A 19,605-nucleotide genomic window follows, 5' to 3' on the forward strand; every position below is an offset into this window, starting at 1 on the left:
TTTTGGGTCTTTAAAAATATAAAGAATTTTAATCATAGCCGTATTTATAATATTATTATGAATGAAATGAGATAAGCAAAGAGAGGATAGAGAGTGACTCTCATGAATGAACATCGTTTTCTCGCTACTAGAACATCGACCCATGCGGTGCACGCGTCTGATTAGCTGTAAGATATATAATGATTAAATAAGATAAGATAATTACAATAATGTAAGGTATATGAAAAAAGTTGAGTAACATTAAACGATAGTTCAACAATAATTTTGGATAAATATTCATACAAAGAAAATTATGTTATATTACGGAAGACTTCTTTATACACCACATTCGAAGTCTTAGTCGTATCTTCACTGTCGTCGTCGATGATCAATATTTTTAATCATTTTCTAGAAGTAACTCTTGAAATTCCAAGATACAACTGACTATGTGAAAACACTGACGACGGAAGATATATCCCAACATGCTTTAAAGATTGTCTGTGACTCTTATTAATAGTTCTCAAAAGAAATCATTATAGAAAATTGTCTCCGTTGAAATTTAAAAGGAATTCTCACGTCAGATGGTCTGAGAGAAAATCTAGGTATGAAAACCTGATCACCAATATTACATCCTGAAATAATTTTTCCTTCAACAGCACGGTTTCCCAATCTCGTAATAATAAGTCTTGTTCCATTGCATAATCCTAATTTTTTATTCAAATTCCTTAATAGCATAACTGGAACTCCAACTTTAAGTCTCAACTTGTGATTTGGCAGTCCCGACGTAGAAGTCGTGTTCAAAAATTCAGGAGTATGAACATCATTCACTTTTTGACCGTCTACATTTTGTGTGAGCGGAGTATCATAACTCAAATATGTTTTTTCTTCACCAGGAATTAAATCCAACATATAATCGTTTATTGCGTCGACTATTGAATTTTTAGGAGCTAGTATAGCTCTATTTTTGAAATACGTTATATCGTTCATGTTTTGTAAAAGTTGAGGATATGTGCTTTCAACGATAGCAGCAAGAGGATCACCTGAATTTGGAATCAATAAATCTGATGGAATGTCAAATTCTAAATCATCGTCGTTGTCATCTTCAATCTCTCCATCCCCAACACCCAAAACCCATTTAGAAAACAATCCTCTTTGATCCGGAAAGGTTAGGATATATACATTGTTAGCAAAAGAAACAAATGTGAATCAGTGATTTTTTTCGTAATTAATAATATAGTCACGTTGATATATACCTGGGGTCAACTACTATTTGCATAAATATCACCTTGATATATATTTGCAGTAATACGATCAACCATACTCCTCAACATAAACAAACTTTTAAGTTCATAAAGACATAAAAAAAAGTAATTTTTTCTTAACTTGTTTAGTTAAAAAAAAGAAGAAACTTTTGAGTCCAATGATTTTTTTCTTTTAAAGCATACCAGCCATGCGTTAAATAAATATTATTGTTAATTTTTTCGACTAATACTTCAAATTGATTCGCGAACGGATCTACCAAAGTTGCGAAACGATAAATTTCGTGTCAAAAATCAGCATAAAACATCTTCGGAATCATCGTTGCACCCAATAAAATCAATGAACAATAGAAATGTTAGGAAAAAAGAAATTTGAGTTTTTTCCATTTAACAATGTTCTATGAAAATGATGAATACTGCATATTATTTATTTCTTTTTAAGTATCAATCTAAATCTAAATATAATAGAAATCATTCACTACATGCAAAATTGTGTCGTATGTGAAAATCCTAATATCAATACTCGGTATCATAATTTTAATAGAAATAACATATAAAATAAAATTAAATATAAATAATTGAAAATTTTGGTGTAAAAAACAATCTATTAAAATTTTTGGAACTATACTAACTTCGGTTACGCAAAACTCAACGCAGTAGGTCCGATATCTAATTTGCAATTCATTAACCAACTTCTCCCGATCAGATAAAGGATAGGGATTCAAAGGACCTATTTAAATATATATATATATATATATATATATATATATATATATATATATATATAAGAATAAAGTTAGCATAAAGTTTTAAAACAATATCGATTTCAGAAATAAAGATAATAAATCACAAAACAGAATGAAAGTTTATACACACCTCTGAGTAAATTAAGTCGAATTGTGGTGAAGTTGTTAACATGAGACATTGAAATGTGAAAGATGTTTTTTTCTTAATAGATTTCAATATTGTTGAATGTGTTATAGTATGAGAATATATATATATATATATATATATATATATATATATATATATATATATATATATATATATATATATATATAAAACTTTTCAAATCACGCGTGATAATAACTTTCTAAATCTCACATGATAATTATTCTCTAAATTTATGATCCGGTAGAAAAAAAATCATTGATCAGGAAAGACATAAAAATATTTCGTGATGAATAATATAGTCAACAATAATTTTGATATGATATACTTTTAAAATTGATGATGCTTATCAATTATTGCACATAATTTTAATCATAATTGGTATACTTGCCATAGTGGTTGGAAATATTGCCTTGCACTAAAGGGTTGCGGGTTCGAATCCTACAAAATTGTATTATTTTTTAATAAAAATTGCAAGATAAAATGGAGGGAAAACATGAAAAACAAATTAGGGTTTAGGATTTGCTTGTGTATACAAGCTTATTATATAAAAGATTAGAAAACACCATTCAAATGGAAAATTGTTCATGACCAAGGTGAGACAAACATGTGAGGAGAGAGAGGTCGAAGCACCATGGTCCGTAGTGAGACGAAGGAATTAGAAAGCAAGGCAATCGGGAGTGTATCAGCAAGGCAACAACGAGGGATCAAACACGGTATCTTTAGAGACAGGTTATGAGGGTTGATGGTTGACGACTAGATTAACAAGCAGCATGACAATTACGAAGTAGAATCTTTTTACTTCACTAATTTCTTGGAGGAATTGCACTAGGATAATCTTTGTAGTGAATTTAAAAATATTGGTTGTGTAGTAGATTTGTTTGTGGCTAAAAACGTAATCGACATAGATAGAGGTTTGGATTTGTTCGCTTTGACAACGTGAAGGAAACAAGAAAAATATTACGGCGTTTAATAGGGTGTGGTTTGGTACTTTTAAATTATGGGTGAATTTAACGTGCGTTTTAATCATGTGTCAAACAACATGGTGGAAATGAGGAAGGAGGGACAACTTCACAGGAATAGAGGGAGGTTTCGAGGGTGAGGGAGTGGGGGGATAATCATTCTCAGGAGGTGTCGGAGGTGGTGGGGAAACAGAGACAAAGAGTAACGACGACAAACAAATTATTCGCGAATGTTAAATGTGTTGGTGAGGCTGAAGATGAACGAGGGTATCATTGAAGGAAAGGGGGGAATGACAATGATCATGTGGTGGTTTGGGATAAGGGAAGAAGGAAGGAGATATGTTGGGCAAATGGTGTTTTACCTTCCTTTGCAAAACACATCTCCTTCCTTCCTCCCTAAACTAGAGTACTAGAATGTTTACCTTTTTATGTGCCCCATGCCTTATTGACATACATATGTTTCTTAGATATTTTTTAGTTTTTTTATTGGGGCTTATCCACTTCATTTCATCGACAAAATGATCTGCTAGAAAATAAGGGACTTGACTGAACAACTTTTGTTGTACTTTGTTTGATTTGAAATTGCTCATGGGACTAGACAAATTAGGTAGCTAGCGACGGGACAAAAACAACAATTTTTGTCCCTCACCGAACCACAGTACAACTTTTTATCAATATGACAACTATAAAAAATACGAAAATACCTATTTTATTTTCGAATATAAAAATATTATCGTCTTTTATCTATCCGGTACAATTTTGTCTTGTCCTGTATTATTTTGTTCTGTCCTATACTATTTTGTCCAATCCTTGTTGTTTTACAAATCAAACGCACCTTAAACTTTTATACGAGTTATCATAGCAACTTTAAATTGTTCCTAAAAATATTAAAAAATTATAAATTTTTCTTTTATATATAATCCCTCTGGCAGGGGGCAGGCAGTGGCCAAGGCCCCCCTCCCCTCCATCTCTTACATATAAATATACATATATTATACTCCTATATTATATTATATGATACACTCCAACTCTAATAGTATATATACTTAGTATTAGTATATTATATAATTTATGTTCCTATAAATATAACTCAGTTAATAGGAATATTGCTAATAGGAATATTGCATGTAATATTAACTGATGTTCAAAGGTTTAATTTCGGACTCATGCGTATGAAAAAAATTCAGTTGAGAGAGAATTACTTCGTACTTACAATATGATACCAAAAGAAAATTATATGGACAATGTAAACAAATATAATTTCTATAAATAAAATAGGTTAGTTACTTTTCGGCCCCCGACATAAATTGTTTTTGGATCCGTCTCTGCCCTCCGGTCCCTAATATAATTGATAATCTAGCGTCTGCTAAATAGTTAGATTCTCAATGAATCTAAAAAATAACATTTCTCTAAATACCTATATTGAATAATTTGTCATATAATTTGTCTTAATTCCCTTAATACCTATATTGAATAATTTCAGCAAGCAAATTAAGACAAATTATAGTTATAAAAATATGTAGATATATGACAAAAATTGAAAGTGGTACTAGGAGTAAACAAAGCCTTTATTCATATACTCCATCATGTTGGAAAACATTATTGAGAAAATTAATTATTTGAGCAAAAACATGAAACATAGATCAAGAGTTAAGTTCTGATGATGCGTGGATGTAACAATTGTTAGAATAAAATTTACCAGCAAGAGGAAGTAATTGAAGTAGCATGTGGGAGAAAATGGGATGAAGTGGTGTGTGTAGCTGAAGTTGAAATTGCAATGAGTAGTAGTGATGGAGAAGGAAATATATATAAATTTTTATTTTGACAAAAAATATACTTATACTCCATCCGTCCCGAATTATAAGAGAAAATTAAAAAATCACATTTATTAAGAAAAAGTAAAACATAATAATTTGAAATATGTTTTTGTGGGTTTTTCTTGGAATAAGTTGTATAGGAAGATGTAAAAACAATTTTTATTGGTTGTTGTTTATTGAGAAAAGGGTGGAGAGAAAAAATTAAATGCAATTTGCATTTAATTTTATGAGAATAAAGGAAAAACATTCTTGAAAATGACTTTCTCCCTTATAATTTGGGACAAAAAAATGGTCTTACTTTTGCTGAAAGAAATTTAGGTGAAATGAAAGTTTGGTGAAAGAGTGATATCACCATTATTAATGAGATTAATAATCATGGACCACATCAGGCTGATTAATTAGGCATAATAAGGAAAGTTTATATGGTAATGGTAGCCTAGGTAGATGCTTAAGCTTTTTTTATCTCATGGAATGAAGAGCTAGAAAAGTTGCAAATGCGAGGGAATGCACTAGCGTCTAGCCTATCTTTCATCTTAGATGTTGGAAAAATCAGAAATTGAGAAAATAAAAAAAAACACAAAAATATAACATATAAACTTCAAATTGGAGAAGAAAAAAACGATTAGGAAACCATGATACATTACCAGCAAGCTAGAGAAGGAAAAGTAATAATATATTGTGCTTAAAACTTGGAAAATTGATGAATATATTCATGCTTAATAAGGATAATTGTATAAAATTACTACTTCTACATATAGCATATTTTTAATATGTATGAAATAAATAAATATAAAACTTTTTGTGTATAATTTGAAAAGACATGTTTTGAAGGTACGCGTCAACACCATTTTTTGGGCAAATTAATAATATTCAACAATCCAAATTCTACAGAATTTTAACTATGACTTGGAATTGGAAACGAAGGAGCTCAATAAATCAATGAATTGAGCCATGCTCAAGATATCAATGAATAAGAGAAAAAGGTTACAATTTTTTTTAAATCCACCAATTAACTCTATAAAGTGAAGACTAAGATTATACTACTATTGTAAACTCTAACTAACTTTGTAACTATCTATCTAACTAACTAGAGTTAAATATATCCACAAAGAAACTCCCAAATTTTCTCTGAAGCAAAATTGACGTTTTACGATTCAATCATCATATTGATTTATGAGCATGGCTTCTTATGTTCAAAGTCAATCACATTGACAAGTTCAGCAAGAGCTCCCATAGCTGCAGTCCCACCTCTTTGTAGTAGAGAAAGTGCTTGTTCATGTTCGTTCCATCTGCTTAATCCGCGTGCTAATTTCCTCAAAGTGTCTACCTTCACTTCTTGAAGCCATGCAGGTGCAAAACTAACCATTAATCCTACTAAACAGCAGACATAAGTTTTCCATGTAAGAGGATTGCAACTGAGGGAAATTTTTCTCTCCATGACTTCTGCCAGGAAGTCCAAATGGACTCCAATTATGCGATTCCTTCTAGAGAGTTTCGATGATGGTAATTTGGTCCCAACGCCCCATAAAATTGCTCCCGACTGTGTCAACAAATATGCTATAGCATAACCCTCAAGTATATATGACACCACATTATCATTTTTGCGCTTGACATCCCTTGATGACAGCAGCCAGGTAGGAATAGTCTCCTTGTACAATTCCTGGACCAGTTGTATACCACCAGCTGCACATAAAAGACTTGCACCGAGTGTTGCCATGTCTTTTGCACTTTGAGCTGCTAGGGATATTGATGTTTCGTTGGACTTTAAGCGGCTAGAGCCAGAACTCGCCCTTATTCCGGCTAATTCATTGGAATACTCTGTCACTAGTCCCACAATCACATCGTTCAGATACTGCACATTGTGTATATTTCGACAGGATCGAAGATAAAGGAATCCTGGTGCAACAAAAGGAATGGCACCAGGGGCAGTAATAGAACTACCCAACAGACCATTCACACTACATTCAGCAGTCAACTTTGAGTTTGAACCAGACAATACTCCAAGGAATGAGGTGAAACAACTTCTCACCAGCTGAGCAACAGATTCATTGTTATGTCTGAACACAGAGCGGGAACCGGATACGACAATGAAGTTGTGCCAGCGGCGAACCTTTTGTGCCCACAGAGAGCCAATAACAGGCATGCTAGGCCAAGGGCAACCTGATGCACAATTTTCCAAAGCAGCTCCGGTGATAGCATGGATGTACTCCAGGCTCTTGTCAAGTTTAAAAGTAATGGATAAACTGACAAGAGCTGCCATTGGTAATGGAAGCATTACTGGTGAGCCTCCTGCCAGCAACAAAGACTTAACTCGTAAGCAATGCAAATGTAATAATTATCTCTGGATTGTTTATTCTAAAGTACCCCTATAAATGATAAGAAAACAATAAAATTTGCTGATTTATTTAAGAAATGATAGTGCTAAATTCATACTCTCATCCATATTGTCTCTGACACAGAAATACATGAACAGAATAAAAATATTTGTTGACTTTTCATACTCTCACTAAAGAAACAACCCCGCCTCGGCTTTTCGCTTCTCTCTCTCTCTCTCTCTCTCTCTCTCTCTCTCTCTCTCACACACACACACACACACAACCCTATACATCTACTAACTAACAATATGAACATGCTAAACAGAGAAGGAAAAAATTAGAAAAAATTTCTTCGTTAAAAGTATTGATGAAACATAAAGTTGTGATCTGAATCATAACATAACCGGTTCCATAGAAAGAGGGGAAAGAACAATTTATTTTGGTCGCTGCAAGTCATCACCAATTTCCAGAAATATACGTGAATGTGCCTATCTCTGTAATTTCCCACCTTTCTGCCCAAGGATGTAGATGTATGATGTATTTTGAATTTGGTAGGACTCATAATGGAAATTAGTAAACATCAAACATTTATATTAGAATAATGAACCAGCAAAGTACCAGATGAACAGTTTGGAACCTCAACGCCAACATGAGTTAGTATAGCTTTTATTTCTGATTCCACTGACTGAAGAACTGCTGCAGGACTAGGCCAATCAGTTCCATTCATTGGAACTTGTTTCCATACACCACGAGTAACTTCTGAAGAAAAGTAATCAATAATGGCAGCAATTGACGCTGGAAGAAAATCAACAAGGTGTCTCAGACCTGCAAATGAAATGGCAGATGAGTTACAGTGATAAGATGAGGTAGCACCGGAATCACAGCACCTTCTGTTCAGTAAATTTTGTCTGACTGTAACAACTAACGTTTGTTTATTAGTTGCATTGTAAGTTATAACAATCTATTACTAATATATTAAAATCAATTACCACCAAAGTTATTAATTTATCCTTATTACTTCACGTTGCAAGTTTTATATCCTTCATTGTAATTTCACTAAAAAAAATATTAAAAAAAAATATAGAAAGAATATAAGATAAATATATAAAAAATATAGAAAGAATAAGATGAGTACAAAAACAATACCATATAGGAATCTATGCATAAAAATAGGAAAAAAAACAATAAAAATATTATAGAGTTTAGTCAATAAAAATAAATTATGGAAAGAATATAGAAAAAACAAGCTGAATACATAAAAATAGGAATATAGAAATAGAAACATACAAAATAATTATATTAAAAAAACATAAACAATATTTTTCATAAAAAATAAAATAAAATAAATAATAGTATTACTACCAAGTTTACTACTAACTATTAATAATAATAAAATAAAGTTAATTACTATCAAATTTACTAAATTACCAGAGATATTCCTAATAAAATTTCTAATTTTCGATTACAAAATATATACATGACCATTATTAGTCACCGAAACATAAAAAACTGGATAAATAAGTTTTACAAAAAAACAACACAATAGTTTCACTTATATTTAACAATATTTTATAACAAATTTAAATATTTTATTCTAAATAAATTTTCTACATTAATATAACGATAAATTTAAATATCGAATTAAAATCAATAGACCCGTGCGAATGCACGGGTCATTAAACTAGTTGATTAAGAAAAGTATAACAATTCTGTCCAAAAAAAAAGTTATAACAATTGATTAAGATAGTTGCTTCAATGGAACTTAATATGATTTAGTACACAGGCTTCGAAAAATGGGACAACATTTTAAGATATCCAGAGAAGAATATTAGAAAAAAGAATTGGAACCAGCAACTTTATTTAATTTTCACGATTGTATCATCTATTAAAGGCACAAGAAAGGTGAGACCAAATGATGAAAACAAATAAAACTTGAAACCTTTGATTTACATACAAGCAAAGCTAGCATCTAGCAAACCTGTTGTCAAGTCTCGCGATGAAAGCCTCCCATGAACACAAGCAGTTAAGATTGCTTCTAGGACAAAAGGAAGAGCTTCTAGTACTTCCCATGCAGGGAGCACAGGTCTTTGAAGAGCATCATCACCAGAATTTATGAGAGAGCTACATGCATTACTGCTATTTGGTGATGAACAATTACTTGATGAAATACCACCTTTAGACATCTTTTGGTAAATCATGCTTAAGATTACGCTAGCAGTTTGATGACTGGAATTTCCAGTAGAAATACCAGAAAGGGTTGAAGCAACACAAGATTTGTATTGACAATACAAGGCCCTTAATTTTGGAAATGAATCGATAGATACAGGTTTAAATGCAGAATCTAAGAGATTTTGATTGCTTTTAAGCTTATCTTGGGAAGACATGACACAGTTATTGTGCAATGTCAAAAGATACTCCAAACCTCCAACTGCAATTCCTCCTTCTGTGATGCACTGGTCAAGAGGGGGTGTACAGAATTTCCATAAACGAATGAGGAAAAGAAATGCTAAAGAAAAAGCCATGTAAACTGATGTTGAAGGCTCATCGCCTGTGCTATTTGGAGTCGGTGTAATTGAGCCAAATGCTTCACAAAGCGGCAATAAAGAAGCAGCAACTGTGGGAACCTGCACAAAATAACTTTTGTTAAAAAACATTTGACATAAAAAAGTGACTGGAAAATAAATTAAGTTTGAGAATGAAGTCTATATACTACTAATATCTCAGGAATGACGCTTGAACTATAATCAAATGATTTATGTTACTTCTCTTTTTTTAATGCTACTTTAACTTGCTTAACCAAAGCGCATCCCCGGCAGGAACTAGAAGGAGGAATCATATAAACCTTCAATATCCTCTTTAATTATCTATTCTATCTTTATTTATAAGGTTAAATACATTTTGATTTAAATGCACTTTTGGTCCTCTATTTTGATATTTTTAAACTTTTGGTCCCCTTTTTTAAAATCAGCTTTTTGGTCCCTCTGTTTTAAACGTCGACATTTTTTTATGGCCCCCCTCTCTTTTAATAATGTGGCACCTTTATTGATGATATATTTTCAAAAGTAGGGGACCAAAGTACGTCAATTTTCAAAATAACTAAAACCAATTTTTTGAAATTTTGGGGTGCGAAAAATATATTTAAACTTTATTTTTATCTATACAAAAAACCCTTAAAAATATATTTCATCTCTAATCGACGCAGGATCTCAACACACCCCTTTACACCCATGCGTAGACAGTGCAAGGGTGAACAGATGTAGTTGGCATATCACAACACACACCCCATCACTTTTGTAACTATAATAGACATCTAGAGGATAGAAAAATGCAGGTGGCCCAATAACATATCTAGGATAGGCTCTATATCATATAATTTGAATTAGCCTAACTTGGCCCCAAAGGTTAGCTCAAGAGATGAGGATGCCTAAGCTTTATAAGAACTAATTTGGCCATATCAGTCGATGTGGGATCTTAGCACACACCCTCACACTCAAGACTATACGTCTGGAACATGGACAAATGACTGCCCAACTATCAAGTGGAAAAAATTTCATCATTAGAAATTTGTGATAGAGAATCAAAATGGGAGATCATATTCATATAGCAATCGAACATCACATAAATTGTTAAAGTGATTCACTTACTACACCATGTAAAGAAAGTATATGAACTGTATCAACACAGGAAGCTCCACGGAGGACAGCACTTAGCATGGACATATTATCCACCAAGAGGCCCCAAGTTCCAGAATGACTATGAGGTACGGGAGAAGCCAGTAGTTTGACTACATAGCGGACCACATGTTCCTGCAAAGGAGACAACATTTTACATCAGAAACAATAGATGATGAGGAACATAATATTCATAAATACTACAATACCAAGAACTGGAGTATTCACACATTAAACTATAATCCAGAGTAACAAAGGATAAAACAATTAATTAAAGGATGTAAAATTCTTGACCAAAAAAAAATAAAGGATGTAAAATTAACACAAGCTAATAGATACATGATGCTTAGCCCCAAGTGTCATCATTGCAAAGAACATAAGCTTGATAAAAATTTATTCCTAGTTTAGGTGCAAGGAGGACGGGAAGCCTTGACTTGACACAATGATTGAATTTACGCAATGATTGAAGTTGCTGCTATGCAACTAGAAGACCATGGATTTTAGTGGAATCTTTCTTTGAACCTTGCCATAATGAGAGCTTCAAAGCATCACAAGGTTGCCCTTTTTGAAGAAGAAAAGAGAAACAGAAGTCATGACTAATCAAAACTAACTCTAGTTCCCTTAATTAATATACCTAATAGGTAGATAGCAAAAATACCCTTTATAATGACAGGGCACCCTCTGGAGCTCTTTTTGGCATCGAAGCACCAATCCGTTCTCAATATGATATGGGAAATGCTAACAAGAAAGGAAATATATTCTTGAAATTTGTGTATTCAATGTCTTGAAGTTATTAAAATTGTTCTTTTTCACATCAATCTTTTATTTTATTTTTTTATTCTCTTTTGTTTCCTTAACAAGTGCCCCCACTTGTTAGCATGACCCATATGATGTTTACATTATCATATTACATTATATTATATTATATTATTGCAAATATGCATACCTAAAGTTGTGATTTTACTCTCTCCTTTAGTAACAATATTGTTTTTTGTGTACGGAAACAAAGAACACTCATAATATCTCTGTTAGGAAATAGGATTTGTCACCTGAATATACCATCCACGGCTGAGGGATGCACCACACAGAATCTTTGCAGCTGCAGGCCTTTCCACCTCCGTTCCATTTAATGCAATATAGTATAACTTCTCTATCTCCGCTAGGCTAGTATGGAAGAAACATTGTGAAGACCAATCATCAGTACTTTAGACAAAACCAAAATTGAATCATAGATTTGCATAAAAGCATACCTTGAGGCAGGTGTTGCCGTAAGGGCATTTATAAGAGAATTGTTTAACGGGGTTCCGTCCATAAATGTTAACCATGGAGATTTTTCTAGTGGCGATGAATCTGACAAAGACATAACAGATGTAGACACGTAACCAGGCCAAAAGTACACTGATGTATCCATTAAATTCCTTGCTATACAAGCTTCCACTATGAGATGCCTCAAGTTCCCACCTAAAAGATAATTATTTTCAAAGTATCACAGATATGCAAACAAAAAAAACGAGTAAATAGTTTGCATGTGATAGTAGTCCTTATTCATCATAAATAAAGCAGATTAAATAATGGAAGCACATATGAGGTTACCAGAATCAACCTACCTGCTTTTGTATTGGCATTAGCATGAATGCTGGTGAAAGATTCACCCTTTTCATTCATTGAATTATAAATGAAACTCGCTGCTTTTTTAGCTGCCTGATTGGCTGCATCAACAACTAATGCAGGAGGGCAAAGAAGGCCAGAAAAGTGCCCAAGGACTTGAACAGATGAAGTCAGCCCAAGTTTAATAGAACCATCGCTCTTCATTTCAGGTTTGTATTGTGATCTCATAGGAACTGGAACGGTAGACAGATTATTTTCAGTGTCATCCCGTAGAACATTCACAATTGCCAAAGGGACGATAGATAAAAGCATGCATAAACGTGCTTCAAGATGGGGAATAGGACCTTCAGGAGGATCACGCTCCTGCAATGCACCATAAGAGAGAGGAGGAATATTAGTTATTTGGTTAATACTTCCATGAAAACAAAAAATTAAGTATGGACCAGTCTCAACTCGCTGCACAAGCCGGAGGGCTGAAAGCCAAAGTGCCAAAAAGGTTTCATGCCAGCTAGCCTGGTTAAATATTTGAAGTGTCTTGATTCCTTCTGCAAATAGGTCATGAATATTAGGAAAGACCCGGATCAAACCCAAAATAATGGAACCAAAGACAAATCTAATAAATAACTTTCTGAAAATAAACCCTAAATAACTAATGAATAATTACAGCAAGCAAACACAAATCCAATGAAAACCGCCACAAAGATTTACCTGTAAGCACCTCAATAGCTGATTTGATAGGAATCTGTCTAGAATTCATAGCATTCTCCATATAAATGTCTAAAGGAACCCAACAAGATCTGTATTTGCTATTCAACAATGCTTTACATGATCCAACATCAACAATCATCCCAACCACCTGATGCTTATTTAGGGAGTAATCAAAATGAGAAACCCCACGGATCCTGGTAGACACTTTTCTAAGGACTTGATTTACTAATTTTAATTCTGATGATGCTAATTCAAGGGATTCAAGAAATTGAAGCCTCTGCAGGAGGCAATTGAAATTTTCAGGCCTATCAAACATGATGAATCACAAAATAGGGAAAGCAGATTGTCAGCTTCCCAACACAACTCCTAGAAAGCAAGTAAGATATTTGAACAATAAAATCATGTAAAAATTTATGTAAATGTAAGTACACTAATATCAACAACACTTGAAGAACTAAAAAATGGTTATGCTCAAATGTGCTAAGACAAGAGAAGCCAGGACTACTGGGTATAACGCCATTTTTTTTTTCGATATGCAGGTATAACGCCATATGCACATTTGCTGTTAAATAAAATTTCCCAAACCATTTGATAATGGAATCATTTACTTGAAACTATTCCCGATGGTGGATATTGTACTACCAAAACCACCTAGAAATGACCATATAGGAATTCTGGCATTTATCAGCTAAAGTGAAATGAATCGTATCAGTAGCATAATCAAACCATATTATTGTATATAGTAGAGAATCAAAATAGAGATGTCATATAGTAGCAAAACAGTATATGAATCGTAAAAATTAAAATCTCCATAAATCATTGTTACTACAGTATTCAGTCTGGCAATGTTGAAACTCAATGTTATCAATATTTGGAGCTCAATGGAATAGGCTAAAATATTATTTCAGCATCTTGATTATTTAGAATGTTAAGTGTGATTAGAGATATTAATAGCGATGGGATTGAGATGCAATTAATTTTAAAATACCAAACTAAATGTTCAAGACAAAATATAAAAAGGTGGGAGACAATACATGTTTAAGAGAACAGACTGCAGAAGAATCGTTGCTTTTCTGCTTTCGCTTAGTCTTCCCAATACCTCTAAGGCTGTGATGGCATTCCTCTTCCGTATCTGTTCATGATAATCACCTTTTTTAAAATTGTGCATCACATTATGATCAATTTCCATATACTGGTCGCCCTTTGGGACTAAACACGATCTTTCATTAAAGGTCACTTGTAATCCCCAGTCATTTAATGTGCTATCAATCAAAGCAATGATGATGTTAAAAAAGAACAGCACAAATACATGTCCTAGCTCCAGATCGTGAATTTTGAATGTTTCAGAAAAATGAAGGACAGAATCAATGGACTTAATTATTCTGCAAAACAAAACAACAAAAAAAAAGACTTTTTTAGAATTAAACACTGTTGATCAAGGTATATTCAGGTAAATTAAGTAAAATATCAACTAGGACTAGAAACAAGAAAGCACAATCACATGTAGAAGTACTAACGTAGTACAAATTATCACATGAATTTTCAACCATAAACTTGTATAGAAATAAACACAAGGTAAAACATATTCTCAAGTTAACTACAGTGCAAGTAACTAATCACCAGTGCATTTGGGGTAAGAGTTTTAACTTTTGAAGGGCCAAGTTACCAACTTACCAACAATAAGTCAATCACAATAGTTCAATTATTTCCTAAAAGAGTAAATTCATCCAGGGAAAAAATGCAAGGGATTTGGAGGGTAATACATCCCCCAGTGCAAAAATAAATAAATAAAAGGTAAAATAGAAAATAACAAAGAAAAAGAGGAGAAATCTCCGAGTTTGAGCAAAGTTGAGAAACTAACTTATTAAGGCTATTGTTGAACAAGGCTGTGTTTGGATTGTCTAATGTGCAACTCATTTGGGCTTATCTACTGATATAAGAAGTAACACTTGTTAAATTGTTTGAGTTATCAAATGAGATTCAAATTATGAATTGTAAGATATATTACCAAGTTGGGATTAGAATTAAGAATTAGAATTTATCATACTGAGTTGGGATTCATCATATGAAATTGAGATTCATTTTCAAAATAGATACACACTAGAGATGTTTATCAATTGGGTTCAATTTTGTTTCGAATCAAGATATGACTTCGCATGGATCAAAAGATATTGATGACTAATTGAGATTGCTTATGAAAATAACACTTATAACATATCCATAAGATATTTTCACCTAATTATTTTATTAAACTCTTCAATATAACTTACAAAAAAACTATAAAGTTTATATGAAAACAGTTTATTCACATATCCTCTTAAACTATAGAAATAGCTTCTACTCAAACACTTACCTAAGCATTCAGTTAATGGCCTAATTAAGTTGTTTCCAATAAATACTAATGTAGTATGTTATTGAGTTATTTCTATGGGTCTGGTTACCTTGTGCCCCAAGAGCAAATGTTAAGGAACCAAAAGTGGAAATTTTGAATTGAGAAAAACAATATTTTCACTTTTAAAAAGATGAATACACTTATCTTTTAAGACATGTGTCTATATTGAGTTCCTTAAAGGCACATGTTAGCATTCTCCTATTTCTATAATCAAAAGATTAAATCAAGTTTCAAACATGTCAAAATTTATTTCTACAGGTTGTTTCAAACCTTGAAACACTGACACTCACTAACACGACGCTGGCGCGGCAACACCACTGATATTGTTTTTTTTTGGTGTATTTTTTGCTATCAATTTTTCAAATTATCATTTTTTCACACAAACTATTTTCATGCTCTATTTTTTAAACAACTTCAAATTATTTCTTGCTATCAATTTTTCTAACTATCATTTTTTCATGTTCTCTATTTTTTAAACAACTTCAAATCAAATAAATTTATACAAGACACTCAAAAATAAATAAACTAACATGATTTAATTTCTTAGGTAAAAAGATCCATTTTTCATAAATTGTTATACACTGAATCATATTATTTCTTCTAACATTTATAAAAATAGTATTAGTAAGAAGTTCAGTTCGGTTAATCGGATTTTAAAATTAAAAACTGATAACCGAAGCAAACTAGTTCGGTTTTCATCGGTTCAGTTCAATTTGAATTTTGATCCAAACCAAATTAAATTAATTAATTTCCGGTTTGGTTGTCGGTTTGATCGGTTTTCTCGGAACTACTGACACCCCTAACAATAATGTAACCACATTTAGGATCTGTTTGGTTCGAAGTAGATGGAGGGGAGGTGAGGGGGTAATCTTGACCAAAAAAGTCTCGTGTCAAACACAATGTCATAAGATCTGCTTTAATAATTAATTAATCATAAATAAAAATTTCACAAATACTTTTTTTTTTCTTTCTGAAAACTAGGTATCCGAGGGGATCAATTCCACCGCCCACTTGACGGGTCCATTTTTTTTGTTGCTCCGTACACAAAATACTATTAATTACTATCAAGTTAAGCTAAGCTAACAAATGAAGAAGCATAGTTAGTTTAAGTTTAGGGTTTACTTACTTGTTATTGCAGGAATGTGAAGCAATTGGATGAAAATTGAAAACATGTTGATGAAGAAGTGGAAGGAAAAGAGCATAAGCATGAGGATGAAAATTGCGACAACGAAAAACCTTATAAGATAAAAGCGAAATCAATTGAAGAGGAAAAACAAGACGAGAAGTAAGAGCTTGATGAAGAAACTTCCACATTGAAGGATGATCCTTTCCATTTTCAGAACAAATTTGAGAAACCAAAAGTTCAACTAACTCACAACTTGGTAACTCAACTCCAACCGAGTTAAGATACTCAATCAACTCAGTTACCCATGTCATTGGTGATTCATTGCTCCTTTGTTGCCATAGTTGTAACCTCTTTGTAACCGCTTCGTTCACTTGTTCGTTCCATTGTAACGGGTTCATTCTAGAATGTTCTATGGTTAGTTACAGGTTTTTTTTTAAAAAATGAAATTAGAAAGAAATAATGATTGATGTGATGAATGATGATATAACAGTGTGAAAAAAGAGTGGTGGTTAGTTAGGTTAGGATAAGGGAGTGTTTGGATGTGTGGAGGTGAAAGGGGAATTTAATTGAATTGATGGTGGTAAGTAGGAAGTGTTGTTGAGTCACTGACGCCAACCAACAAACAAATACTTGAGTTTTCGTGTCGTGCTACTCGCCGCTTATTGTCTCAACTAAATTTGAGTACATCTTCAATTTATGAGAGTCGGTTACAGACTCGCACTGATGTACTATTATAATAAATGTATAATGATAAAATCAATGAGTAGTTGGTTCAGTGATGATTAACGCTGAACTTGATAGAAATGACTACTATTTGATCCCACAACTACGATCGGAAAGGAAGGAAGTGAAATCACTTAATATCAGAATTGATTCTGAACCACATTAAACCGGTGGAAAAATTCAAAAAAATAAATGTATAATAATAACCATCTCATGTCTTAACTTTTCAGGTCAAAAGTGAGTCATTCCAACTCAACAAGTCAGTACACTATTCCATGTGTGGAGCCACTTTATTCAAAGCTTTGCTTACACATGGATAAAGCTATTTACTAGTACATTGTAATTTATTATTGGTATGAAAATAGTTTTGTTTATAAATAATCATCTATCATGTTTATTTTTAATTATAACCAACACCTGATTTTGTCTCTTTTTTTGAATAAAGTGATAGTCAAATTTTTATATTAATGTGACATTTTATATGTTTTTGTTGTTCAATTTTGAAACAATTAATTTATGATTTTTGTTTAAATTATGTTTGATCATCAAATAATAAATTTAGATAAAAATGTTAAAATGAAAATGCAATTGAGGAAACTCACACCCAGTAGTAGAAATTCACATGTCTTATTTTTTTTTCTTTTGGTTTTTCACCGCCAGTTGAATTTGGTTCGGGGGTTAGTTCTGGCATTAAGTGGTTTCAGCCCCCTCCCGATCGCAGTTGTGGGGGATCGAACTGCGGTCCTCCCTACCAAGTTCGGCGCCAATCACGACTGAACCAATTATGGAATAAAGTTGGGTAAAAGCATTTACTTCATTTTTTTGGTACATTAAAAGCATTTACTTTAATTACTAGTTATGTAGATGGGGTGTTAAACAGCTATCCATCCAATATATTATGGGTATCCATTAATACTACATGGTTATAATTCGTAACTATTGGTAACAATGGAAGGATTTGGCAAAAGAGAGTGATTAACTTGATGGGAGAATAAAGGAAAGCTGGGTGAAATTCAAGGATAAAAATTCAATGGGTGGTGCAAATTGAATTTATGTGGGGTCTGGGGTCTATTTTAAAATAAGTGTTACAGTTACTAATAATGAATTAGTTTAAATAAATTATAAAAGTTTTTGACCAACAATGAATTGGTTCAAGTGATAAGGATTTTGGTTCCCTTAAACATGTGATCAGGGGTTCGATTCCTAACTCATGCCCTTGGACATCAGAATGTTCAGGTTGAAGAAGAAAAATAAGATGTTGCTGAAGATTTTGAGGAAGAGCATGCCAACAATGATAATGAAGCTATCCATGAACATCAAGTTGTTCAAGTTGATAAAGATGAATATGTTCTTGATCATCAGATTGTTCAAGACATTGAAGAAGAACCTGTCACTATATACATGTTGTCAGTCGTCAGCATAGGTGAGCTACAGTGGAAATAATTTCTAGAAGAGATGTGCTCACCCTACTTGAGTCTGAAAGAGAAGCAAGAAGGTTGCGCTAGAGAAACCCCCAATGGTTTGGTGCAAGATTTTATGAAACATTGTTTTTTTGGGGTATTTTCCAGATGGAATTTTTTGTCTTCAACACTTAAATTGTGCACTTGTTGACATGGCCTTTTATTCGGCCGAGTTTTGAGTAAAATTTTGCTTTCACTCTATAAAATTAGATATTTTCTCTCCCCACCCCCCATGAATCTTTTATCCCCTGAATTTCCAATTTTGTCCTTGAAAAAACTTCGGTTCGTAGAAACCGAAGTTTTTTTTGTCTTGAAAACAAATTTCGGTTTCTAAAAATCGAAATTTACTCTGAATTTGCACTAGAAAAAATTCGGTTTCTGCGAACCGAATTTTTTTGCAAGGGCAAAATTAGAATATTGAGGGGTATAAAAGATTCATGGGAGGGGGGAAGAGAAAACATCATAAAATTATTTGCATCTGTTTGCTGTATCCATACGCAGTTAAGGGTTACTTTGATTTAACAATGCAATCTCATACTAAAAAATCTGTTTTAGCTAAATTTGAAATCATTTGATTGTTGCACAGTGGCCCAAACTTAATTTTCTAGGTTAGAATGATCACCCTAATTCATGTTTGCAATTATTCATGTTAAAGATGCTTTGGTTCTCTGAGCCCAGCACCATATACCAGGAG

At 32.8% G+C, this 19,605-nt stretch overlaps 1 protein-coding gene and 1 pseudogene across 3 annotated transcripts; both read right to left on the reverse strand.

Annotated features, from left to right (window-relative positions):
• Positions 1-290: 290 nt before the first annotated feature.
• On the reverse strand, positions 291-1,431 carry LOC123891925 (annotated as a pseudogene).
• Positions 1,432-5,704: 4,273 nt separating this feature from the next.
• LOC123892820 (mediator of RNA polymerase II transcription subunit 33A-like) lies at positions 5,705-17,421 on the reverse strand. Of its 3 annotated transcripts, XM_045942693.1 has the most exons (11): positions 16,729-17,421; positions 14,245-14,592; positions 13,211-13,515; positions 12,956-13,047; positions 12,502-12,865; positions 12,145-12,355; positions 11,944-12,058; positions 10,868-11,029; positions 9,202-9,847; positions 7,842-8,048; positions 5,705-7,197 (listed from the first exon to the last, which is right to left on the reverse strand). In XM_045942693.1, the coding sequence occupies exons 1-11, from the start codon at positions 17,124-17,126 to the stop codon at positions 6,080-6,082; spliced, it is 3,966 nt and encodes a 1,321-aa protein (XP_045798649.1). In that variant the 5' UTR covers positions 17,127-17,421; the 3' UTR covers positions 5,705-6,079. The 3 variants fall into 3 exon arrangements, with proteins under 3 accessions (XP_045798649.1, XP_045798648.1, XP_045798650.1); XM_045942692.1 differs by having other exon boundaries at positions 5,749-7,197; positions 12,502-13,047; XM_045942694.1 differs by lacking the exon at positions 16,729-17,421 and having other exon boundaries at positions 5,749-7,197; positions 13,211-13,487; positions 14,245-14,370.
• Between the last annotated feature and the right edge of the window lie 2,184 nt (positions 17,422-19,605).

This window comes from Trifolium pratense, linkage group LG6, assembly GCF_020283565.1.
Source record: "Trifolium pratense cultivar HEN17-A07 linkage group LG6, ARS_RC_1.1, whole genome shotgun sequence".
Taxonomy (NCBI): Eukaryota; Viridiplantae; Streptophyta; class Magnoliopsida; order Fabales; family Fabaceae; genus Trifolium; species Trifolium pratense.